At 23.1% G+C, this 12,187-nt stretch overlaps 1 protein-coding gene across 3 annotated transcripts in view; it reads right to left on the reverse strand.

Moving 5' to 3' along the window:
- LOC117168889 (mitogen-activated protein kinase kinase kinase 7-interacting protein 3 homolog) overlaps window positions 1-12,187 on the reverse strand; it is a 52,570-nt gene that overhangs the window by 14,460 nt on the left and 25,923 nt on the right. For all 3 annotated transcript variants that reach the window (XM_033354808.1, XM_033354799.1, XM_033354817.1), the window contains 3 exons: window positions 10,308-10,511; window positions 9,750-9,901; window positions 9,580-9,673 (listed from right to left, as the gene is read on the reverse strand). In XM_033354808.1, the coding sequence (XP_033210699.1) occupies window positions 9,580-9,673; window positions 9,750-9,901; window positions 10,308-10,511 (450 nt within the window). The remainder of the gene's footprint in view (window positions 1-9,579; window positions 9,674-9,749; window positions 9,902-10,307; window positions 10,512-12,187) is intronic.

The following is a 12,187-nucleotide window of genomic DNA, read 5'->3' on the forward strand; positions in this document are numbered from 1 at the left end:
TAAATTACAAACAAATTAAAATTTTTTAAATGTATTAATTTATTTCAAACAAAACAAAAAGTTTTTTCCACTTTAAAAGATAACTCTTTAACAAATCACTGGAATTTTCAACAAAATAATTGAATTTTTAACATAATAGTTGAATTAAATTTATACAACAAAAGAAAAGAATTTTAAAACCAAAAAGACGAATTACCAACAAATAAAGATTTTTTATTCTAAAAATAAATAAAAGTTTATCTAAATTATTAAACCTTCAAACCAGAAGTCGAATTTTCTTTATAAAAATTCAATTTTCAAGCAAAAAATATGACTGTTCAACAAAAAATTACTCTTACACGAAACTAGTTCATTTTTACGCAAAACTAAAAAAGAATTTTTTTACAACAAAAAACGCGAATTTTTAACTAAAAAATATCAATCTGAAAAAATAGAAAACTTCAATTTTTTGTTAAAAAATAAATAATTAAACTTTTAAACAACGAGATAACTTTTCAACTTAAAATATAAATCGTTAAAAAAAAAGTGATTTCTTAATCAAGCGATTCAACCAAATCTTTTAAACAAATTAGTTGAATTATCAAGCAAAAAAGTACGATTTTTAACCAAAAAGTTGCATTTTCATACAAAAAATGAAATTTCTTCTATAACAGATGAAGTTTTAAATCAAAAAGATAAATCTTTAAAAAAAATAGTTGAATTTTTTCTTGAAAAAGATTTTCGTCGAGCTTTCACGCTCAAACTATGATTTTTTTTAACAAGAAATAATTTTCTACCAAAAAAATAGAATTTTCAATCAAAAATTACGAATTTTAAATCAAAAAGGATGACTTTTTAACAAAATTGATGAATTTTCTAGCAAATAGTTGCATTTTTATCAAAAAATATGAAATTTATCTTAAAGCAGAAGAATTTTTTATTACGAGAAAAGTTTAGTTTTCACCCAAAAAAGATTCCAGTTAACTCAATAACAAAAATTAAATTTTTGTAACAAAAAAAAAAAAATAAGTTTCCACGAAAAAAATTTAATTTTCAATCCAAAAAGACGATTTTTTTCAACCAAAAAGGATGAATTTTTAACAAAATAGTTCAATTCTCTACCAAATAGTTGCATTTTTATCCCAAAAATATCAATTTTGTACTAAAACAGATGAATTTGTAATAAAAAACAAAATTTTTTTTATAAGTGGAACTTTCATCCAGAAAATATTTCAGTTCATTTTTCAACACCAAAATATATATTTTAAACAAAAAGTCTATTTTTTACGAAATAGTTAAGTATAAAAAAATGATTTAATTTCTGCTAAAGCAGGTAAACTTTCAGATAAAAAAGACAAAATTTCAAAAAAAGAGTTGAATTTTCAACCGAAAAGTTGACGAAAAAATGCAATTTTCTATTAAGTAAAATAAATTCTGAGATTCTCATAAATTCTCAGAGAATTTATTTCTCGGTTATATTCACGGTAATATTCTCATTCTCGTCACCGTTCTCAAAGTAATATAACCGGCGCATAACTCTAATTGGGTATGTTTAAACTGCGATGCGCCATCTGGTGTCAAAAATTCGAACTAGAAAGAACAGGAACGATTTTAAAGATGCATTTTAATTTGTTCATAAAAGGTTTTAACCATTTTTTTGTCGAGTTTAAAGTATTTATTGGATAATAAAAATAAGTCTTTATTGAAAAAAAATGTTTTAGATGGAATTTAAATATTATACAATGAAAACCCACACTTTTTGACATAAATATTTGTCTAAAAAGAAACAATTATTGTTCTCTTTATTGTGATATTCAAAAGATTATAAACTTAAATGGACTTATTTTGAAGCAAAAATAAACTCAAAGTAAATTTTTATTAATTTATACATGAAATATTTAATATTTAAAAATCTGATCTAAAAATTAGATTAGAATTTGTATTTAAATTCCAGTCGCCTATTATTTATATTCTTAGTATAATATGGATAAAATTTGTTGCTAGATACATTAATAAAAGTTTATTTAAGCTTACAATGCATTGAAAATCGCACGAAATAATTAAATGATTGTATTTTTCTTTTAAACCTATTTCACAAAAATGTGTTTTTTTTCACTGTTTAAGATGGAAATTCTATCTAAAACTATTTGTTTTTTTATGAATATTTGTTTTGAGTATTCAATCATTGTTTTATACTTCACAACAAAAATCGTAAAAGCAATTTAATGCAAACATTAAAATACATGTTTAAAATTGAACCTACTCTTTCTAATTCCATTTTTCGGCACCATGTGGCGTAATGGTAGACCTCCATTCCCAATACACTAAAGCATGAAATAAAATTTCACATAAATTTGAAAATTTATTCTTTAATTTTCAACCTTACAAGTCAAATAAAATATCGCTGGAATTGCTATAATTTGTAGATTTTGAATATTCCATTTATAAATTAATAAATGCTCACTCTTATAGATATAGGAATCTAAAAAGAGTTTCAACACTTTTTATTTTACAGGATTTTACAGAATATTAGGAAAAATATGACTTCTCGTAGTTTTTAAGAAATTAACAAAATATTTGATAAAGTTTCGGAAATATTTTCACGTTTCAAAATATTTTTAATCTCACAACAATTTTAAAAATTTGCAAATATCGTTTGAAATCATATTGGTCGTAAGTTATTTGTTAATTGTTTAGAAAACTTTGTAAATATCTCTTAAGCCTAATCTAAATTTTTTCATTAAAATTTTGAAAAATAATTTGAAATATTTTTCAGTTCTCCTTTGTAATTTATTTTTCGAAATAAATAATAATCTCAATTTACCCCATGAATCGTAAGACCAAATTTGTATTCTCTAAAAAAGAACCCTTAAAACATTCTTAAAAATTTGTACATATTTTTTATAAATATTCAAAAATTTACATTTTCTTAAAACAATGTTGTAATGTTCTAAAATTTTCAATTATTTATTAATATCTCACAAAACTTTGAAACCTTCTGGGTAAATATTTTTTTAATTATTCAAAATTTGCCTACATGTTTTTTAAATCCCCATAATGAAAGTATTTTTCTTACAATTTTCAGGATTATTTTTTGACAATTTAGAGATGTGTTGAATTTTTTTTAAATATTCTCTTGAAATAAAAATTCTTATTACAGAAATTTTTAACCTGAGATTTAAAGTCGAAATATATTTCATTTTCAACAAAATAGTTGAAATTTTAACCAAATAGTTAACTAATTGACAGAAAATAAACTTTTTCGTTGAAAACTCATATTTTTGTGTTGAAAATTCAACTGTTTTGTAGATAATTTGTCTTTTTTGTTATAAAATTCAACAATTTTGTTGAAACTTCGTATCTTTTTTTGTAGAAAATTAAACTGTTTGGTTAAAAATTAAGCTTTCATGGTTGAAAGTAGAACTAGTTTGTTAAAAATTAATTTTTTAAAGATTCAACTCCATTCTTTAGTCTGCAAATTTTAATATTTCATTTTTTGTTGAAAATTCAACTTTTTCGTAGATAATTCGTCTTTTTGGTTATAAAATTCAACAATTTTGTTGAAACTTCCAATTTTTTGTAGAAAATTATGCTTTTGTGGGCTGAAAGTAGAACTTCTTTGTTAAGAATTAATTTGTTTAAGATGCACTTTCATTATTCCGTATGAAAAATTCTATTTTATATATTATCTATTATTTATCTATTATCTATTTATCTATTATTTATTTCATCTGAAAATATCTGATAATTTCTGAAAAATTCTGAAAACTTCGTATTTTCTTGTAGAAAATTAAGCTTTTATGGTTGAAAGTAGAACTTCTTTGGAAAAAATTAATTTTGTTGAGATTCAACTTCATTCTTTAATCTGAAAATTTAAATATCTCATTTTTTGTTGAAAATTCAACTTTTTTGTTGACAATTCGTCTTTTTGTTTTTAAAATTCAACAATGTCGTTAAAATTTCGTACTTTTTTATAGGAAATTAAGCTTTTATGGTTGAAAGTAGAATTTCTTTTTTAAAAATTAATTTGTCTATGATTCAACTTCATTATTTTATCTACAAATTTATATTTTATTTATTGTCTATTACTATTATCTATTATTTATCTATTTATTATTATTGATTATTTACCTATTTTTCTTATATTTATTTATACATTTTAATTTTTTTTAATTTTTAATTTATCTGAAAATATCAGATAATTTCTAAAAACTTCGTATTTTCTTGTAGAAAATTAAGATTTTATGGTTGAAAGTAGAACAAATTTGTTAAAAATTAATTTTTTAAAGATTCAACTTCATTATTTTATCTGAAAATTTAAATATTCCATTTTTTGTTAAAAAGTTAATATTTTTGTAGATAATTCGTCTTTTTGGTTATAAAATTCAACAATTTTGTTGAAACTTCATATTTTCTTGTAGAAAATTAAGATTTTATGGTTGAAAGTAGAACAACTTCGTTAAAAATTAATTTTTTAAAGATTAAACTTCATTATTTTATCTGAAAATGTAACTATTCCATTTTTTGTTCAAAATTCATCTTTTATAAGTTGAAAATTCAACTATTTGGTAGAAAATTAATCTTTCTTTTTTGAAAATGCATCTTTTTAATTAATGGTTTTATTTTTTATTCTACAATCCTCTTTTTAAATTTCATTTTGGCTTTAAAATTGAACTATTTTGTTGAAAATTCAAGTTTTTATTCAACATTCATCTTGTTTGGCTGTTAATTCAACTTTTTTGTTAAAAAATCGTCTATTTGAACAGAAAATTCGCCGTTTTGGATTGAAAATTTGTTGTTGATAATGTAGCTGTTTACTAAAAAAAAATCTACTATTTTTTCGGAAATATAACGGTTTTTGATTGAAGTTTAATCTTTTTTGCCAAAATTCGTCCTTAGTGGTAGCAAATGTCATCCTTTTTATTGAAAAAACAAACTTTTTTTGTTGAAAATTCACATGTATACGAAAAAATTTATCTTTTTGGCTTGAAGACTTAACTATTTGGTTAAAGGTTCAACTATTTTCTTGAAAATTCGTTTCTTTTCCTTGTAAATTCTACTATTTGGTTGAAAATTAAATATATTTCAACTTTTTTGTTCAATATTGAATTATTTTGGTGAAAAATTAATTTTATTAAATATTTGAGTTATTGGTTAAGGATTGGACTATTTTTATTAAAAATTCCTTCTTTTCTAAATGAAAAATAATTCTTTTATCTGAAAATGCAATAATTTGGGTGAAAATTTATTAATTCTGTTATAAATTAGTATTTTATGGTTGCTTGGTTAAAAGTTGAACTACTTTGTTCGAAATTAATTTTATTATTCAGAGATCCATTTCTTGGGTTGAAAATTAAACTATTTTTTAAAATTATTTTTTATGGAAATTCCAACTATTCCATTATTAATAGAAAATTGTTTTTTTTTTAATGTAAAAATTCTATAATTTTATTAATTTTATTTAAAAGAATTTATTCTCCTATAATTTCCTTATTTTCGTGAAAAATCCCATTTTCCCTATTTTTCGAGAATTTTGAACTAATTAATCTATTTTAGTTGAAAATTAAAATACACGTTTGAAGATTCTTGTATTTTGTTGAAAATGTATATTTTTCGCTTGAAAATTCAACAACTTGGTTACAAATTCAACTAGTTTAATACAAATTTAACTATTTGCTACACAATTAACTTTTGCGTTAAAAAAATTATATTTTCGAGTTGAATATTTAACTACTTTGTAGATGATTTCTCCTTTTTGCTTTAAAATTCAACAATTTTGTTAAATTTTCAAACAAAACTGAAAAAAAACATGATTTTATCAAAACAGTTTAATTAGTACCTAAAGCATCTTCAAGCATGAGAGAATTTGCAAACAGAAAAGATTTAAATTCAACCAAAAACAGTTACATTTTCAAGCCAAAAAGACTAATTTTTTCGAAGACAGTTGCATTTACCACAGAAAAAAAAAATAATTTTTTAACCAAATAGTTGACTGTTCAACTAAAAAATATTTTTTTGAAACAAAAACTAAATCGTCAAATTTTCAGGGCATAACATTATTTAAAAACTAATTTTAACCAGTTTAATTAAATCAGAATATACAAATTTTTAACTAAATAGTTGAATATTCAATCAAGATTAATTTTGTAACCAAAAAGACGAAATATCAACAAAATACATTAATTTTCATCTAGAAAAGTTCAATTTTAAATAAAAAATATCAATTTTCAACTAAAACTGAAATAGATACATTGTTACTTTTTTTAAATTAAAAAAAAGAAGCTTAAAAAAATAGTTAGATTTTAAATTAAAGACATAAATTTAAAATCAAAATTATGAATCTTCAACAAAAAAAGTGAATTTTCAACAAGAGAGTTCCACATTTTCTAACAACGAAAAAAAAATCATTTTGCGAAAAATTGAATAGATAAAGAGATAGAATCTCCAAATAAAAAATAATTTTTTACCGACTTTTAACAAAAAGGTTAATTTTCAACAGAATAATTTATTTTTCTACAAAACTTTTGAATTTCCAAACCAAAAAGATGAAATATCAACAAAATAAATTAATTTTCAACTAGAAAAGTTCAATTTTCAATAAAAAGTATTACTTTTCAACTAAAAATGAAATATATTTCTACTTTTTTTTAAATTCTAAAAAAAACAAAGTTTAAAAAAATAGTTACATTTTAAATTAGAGAAATAAATTTTAAATCCAAATTATGAATCTTAAAAAACAAAAAGTGCACTTTCAACAAGAGAGTTTAACATTTTTTAACAAAACAGATCAATTTTATAAAAATTGAATAGTTAAATTTTTGCCTTAAGAGATAGAATCTCTAATTAAGAAAATAAATTTTTATTAACTTTTAACCAAATAGTTGAATTTTTAACCCAAAAATACAAATTTTTCAACAAAAAAGTTAATTTTCAACCAAATACTTTAATTTTCTACAACATTTTTTAATTTGCAAACCAAGCAGAAAAGTTCAATTTTCAATCAAAAAAATCAATTTTCAACTAAAAATGAAATAGACACATTTTCACTTTATTTAAATTCTAAAAAAACGAAGTTTAAAAAATAGTTAGATTTTAAATTAAAGAGATAAATTTTTAATCAAAATTATGAATCTTCAACAACAAAAAGTGAATTTTCAACACGAGAGTTCCACATTTTCTAACAAAAAAATCAATTTTCTAAAAATTGAATAGTTAAATTTTTGGCTAACGAGATATAATCTTCAACTAAGAAAATACATGAATTTCCAAATAGAAAAGTTCAATTTTCAATAAAAAAGATGAATTTTCAACCAAAAATAAGATAGATAAATTTTTACTTTTTTTAAAAATTTAAACAAAAAAAACGAAGTTAAAAAAAATAGTTACATTTTAAATTAAAGAGGTAAATTCTAAATCAAAATTATGAATCTTCTGCAACAAAAAATGAATTATCAACACGAGAGTTCCACATTTTTTAACAAAAAAAATCAATTTTCTAAAAATTGAATAATTAAATTTTCAGCTAAAAAGATAGAATCTCCAACTATACAAATTTTTTTTTTACCGACTTTTAACCAAATAATTGAAATTTTAACTCAAAAATACAATTTTTCAACAAAAAAGTTAATTTTTAAACAAATAGTTTATTTTTCTACAATATTTTTGAAATTTCAAACCAAAAAGACGAAATATCAACGAAGTTTTAGAAAAATAGTTAAACTTTTAATTAAAGAGATCAGTTTTAAAATAAAATGATGAATCTTCAACAACAAAAAGTAAATTTTCAGCAAAAGAGTTCCACATTCTTCAACAAAAAAGATCCATTTTCTAAAAATTGAATAGTTAAATTTTTGGCTAAAGAGATAGAATTTCCAATTAAGAAAATAAATTTTTACCCCAAAAATACAATTTTTAAAAAAAAAGTTCATTTTCAACCAAATAGTTTAATTTTCTAACAAATTTTTGAAATTTTAAACTAAAATGACGAAATATCAACAAAATACATTAATTTTCAACCAAATAGATTAAATTTCTACCCAATTTTTGAATTTTTAAACCAAAAAAACAAATTATCAAGAAAATAAATGAATTTTCAAATCGACAAGTTCAATTTTCAATAAAAAATATCAATTTTGAATTAAAAATAAAATAGATACATTTTCACTTTTTTTTAATTCTAAAAAAAAACGAAGTTAAAAAAAGAATTAAATTTTAAATTATAGAGATACAGTTTACAATAAAATGATGAATCTTCAACAACAAAAAGTGAATTTTCAGCAAAAGAGTACCACATTTTTCAACAAAAAAGGTCCATTTTCTAAAAATTAAATAGTTAAATTTTTAGCGAAAGAGATATAATCTTCAACTAAAAAAAGTGAATTTTCAACAAGAAAGTTCCACATTTTCTAATAAAAAAAAATCAATTTGCGAAAATTTGAATAGTTAAATTGTTATTTTTGAACAAATTTATTCTTGATTGATTACTAAATTCATCACTTGATTGATAGCTAAAGAGAGAGAATCCCCAATTAAAAAAATAATTTTTTACCACGTTTTAACCAAATAGTTGAATTTTTAACCCCAAAATACAATTTTTTTCAACAAAAAAGTTTATTTCCAACCAAATAGTTTAATTTTCTACAAAATATTTGAATTTTCAAATAGAAAAGTTAAATTTTCAACTAAAAATAAAATAGATACATTTTCACTTTTTTTTTTCTAATTCTAAGAAAAAACGAAGTTAAAAAAAAGAGTTAAATTTTAAATTATAGAGATACAGTTTACAATAAAATGATGAATCTTCAACAACAAAAACTGCATTTTCAACAAGAGAGTTACACACTTTTTCACAAAAAAGATACATTTTCTATAAATTGAATAATTAAATTTTTAGCTAAAGAAATATAATCTTCAACTAAGAAAATACATTTTAATCTACTTTCAACCCAATAGTTTAATATTCTACCAAATTTTTTAATTTTCAAAACAAAAAACGAAATATCAACAAAATATATGAATTTTCAACTAGAATAGTTCAATTTTCAGTTCAAAATATAAATTTTCAACAAAAAATGACATAGATACAATTTTAGTTTCTAAATATTCCCAACAAAAAAAAAGTTTTGAAAAAATAGTTATTTTTTAAATTAGAGAGATAAATTTTAAACTAAAATGGTGAATTTTCAAAGACAAAAAATGAATTTTCAACAAAAGAGTTCCACATTTTCTGAGAAAAAAGATTAATTTTCTAAAAATGGAATAGTTCAATATTTAGCCAAAGAGATAGAATCTCCCAACGAAGAAAATAAATGTTTACCAAAGTGGATCATCTTTCAACCAAATAGTAGAAATTTTAACCAGAAAAGGTGAATTTTTAACAAAAATATAATATCAGACTTTTCAACTAAAAATACTTGGATCTGTTTATTGGGTTCATATTATCTCAGTTTGTATTTGAGTGAAAAAAAGAAAAGTTTTCTTGAAAACAGAAAAAAAAATATTTCTTTAAAAAGGGTAAAATAGAGGAATTTATGAACAGCCCCTTTAAATGAAATTTAATACCTCTTCAATTAAAATTAATATAATTAAGTAATAAATTACCTCCGGGAAGCGATCTTTGATCGATTTCATTAGTCAATTTATTACACTGATTCCGCAATTGAGAAATTTCATTATGTAGCTTCTGCCTGTAGACCTGAAAAATCGAAAAAATTAATAAATATTTATGTCTGAAATATATTTTTCATCAGGGTAAATATTTGATTAATTACTTCAGGCGTGATTAAAGGATCTAAAGGTCTCAAGAGCATTTCCATTTCCTTTTTTATAGCTTCGAGTTTTTCCTTTTCGACCAGCACATCGCGTGCAAGTCTCTCCTTCCTTTCCAGTTGCTCTGCAATTAATTGCCTCTGACTTTCTGTCACTGGAAATCAAAGTACATAATTGCTCGGGTGAATTCGAAAAGATCCAAATTTTTGAGAATCCGTAATGCACCAATTTAGAGAGGGAATGAGCCCTCGGGTCAGGTGATACATGGAGATCTCGAATTTCTATCTATAGCCGCGCGTGGGTCAAGAATGCGTAAATATCGCTCTCACCGTTCCGTCGTGGGCGTTCGTAGTCTTTGTGTCTCCCAGGTAAATACCCACCAACAATGTGTCTTTTTACATAAATAAAATGTAAAAAACGACTTCTAAATTTAAAAGTTGAGAGAACATTTTCAAACATCCGCAGTTTTCTTTAAAAAACTTTAAAAACTAAAAGTAGTAGAAAGAGGTGGTACGAATTTTTTATTATATATAAAAAAAGGAAAGAGGACTTTATCTCACCTTGGTTCGAACTGGAAGGAACCAACTCGCCCTCCTCTTTTTCGGGGGTTTGAGGTGGCGATTTTATGGCTTGAGCAACCAAAGGAGTGGTTGGCGAACTCGTAGAGGGGACAATTAAATTCATTGTCGGAACCGAAGGCGTTGTCGGGGCGCTCATCGTCATCGTCGGCCTTGATAACTGACTAGGGGGTCCGGGCGGGAGTCCTTATTAAAAAATTCAGATTTAACATAATTTAACTTTGCAGCGCAGATTTAAGTACTGTAAAACTCTACTGCGCAGCTGTAAGTTCCATATAACTCTACTGCGCACCTGTAAGTATCATATAACTCTACTGCGCATATGTAATCACCACACAACTTTACTGCGCAACTATAATAGGGTGTGTACTCAAATCCTGGAAAAAAATTCCCTGACAATTCCAGGTTTTTCTATATATAATTTTTCGCGAGTTTATTATAAATAATGTTCTTTTTAGTTTCTCGGAATGTAATTAATATTAAAAGATATACTTAAATATTTTAACACGATAGGTTAATTGAATAATTTTATAATACTGAAATCATTAATAATTTCCTGAAACTGTCTCTAAATTCCATGAATTTGAATAATAATTCAAACAAATTCTTATTTTATCTACTTATACTTCAAATTTATTGCATATTTAGGTAAAATAATGGGGGTACTATATTAAATTCAGTTTAAACCGCTTCAAATTCCTAAATTTTTAAATAGGAATTTGGATTTTCACAGATTTGAAAAATACTTTTAAAAAACATTAATTTTCAATTAATGATTGAAAGAGTTCGATTCTTTGAACTGATTCGGGACACATTTTAATCAATAATTTTTCCATACTTGAGTGAAGAATTTATGTTTATTTAAATCAAAGAAATAATAATTTAATTCAAAATAATATTAATTAAATTACAGTATATATTTATTTGTCACAAAGGGTATATGAATTTATAGCAATGAAGCATTTATTTAGATGAAAAAGGTCCTGTATTTACATAAATTCTTATTTCTTCAGTGGAAGAAATTATTTCATTTAATTACTAGAATTAAATTATTTAAAACAAATAAACATTTATTGCAACGAAGTAATCATTTTTTAAAGTCACAAACTTAATAATTTGGCGTCATTTGTTTCAAGTGAATACTTCTTTAGATTAAAGAAATAAATTGTTAAATTAAATATCCATGTTTTTGATTTGAACAAATATTTCTTTGGCATTTATGGCGAGGTTTAAATACCGGTTTCCGCCTTAAAAGTTCCATGTCACGTTAGCGCCGTGGTCAATGCTGTGGACGTTACACTCGATGGATCCAAATTCAATTTCTGCTGGGGGTGGATTTTTCATCGAATTTTTCTGTTACAGGTTCATCAAGATTTAAAATGAAATTATTTTTTGTTTGAATGAAATATGTATATTAATAACAATAATAATTATAATTTAAGTTAAAGGAATCCAGTTGCTTATTTAGGGAAATATGTATTACAATTAAAGTACTCACGCGTGGTCTAGACCAAAGAAATATTATTTTGAATCAAGAGATATATTTTTGTGCTTCAAATATTCAGAAATTTGCTGTGGGGAAATAGTTTTTTGAGCCTATAAAATATTTGCTTGACCTTAAAATATATTTCTTTCCTTCAATTGGTATTTCCACATCTCAAAGAAATATTCATTCCAATTCAAGTGACATTTATTTCGAACAATGAAACATTTATTTGGTATAAAATGTATATTTTTTGCCTTCAATTAATATTTCTTTGACTTAAAGAAACATTTCCTTCGTCCAACAGGTTGTATTTATTTGTGTCTAATAAATTTTTCTTTGAAAATAAACAGGACTTTCACTTACTTCAGCCAAGTAA

Source organism: Belonocnema kinseyi, chromosome 1 (assembly GCF_010883055.1).
Source record: "Belonocnema kinseyi isolate 2016_QV_RU_SX_M_011 chromosome 1, B_treatae_v1, whole genome shotgun sequence".
Classification (NCBI taxonomy): domain Eukaryota; kingdom Metazoa; phylum Arthropoda; class Insecta; order Hymenoptera; family Cynipidae; genus Belonocnema; species Belonocnema kinseyi.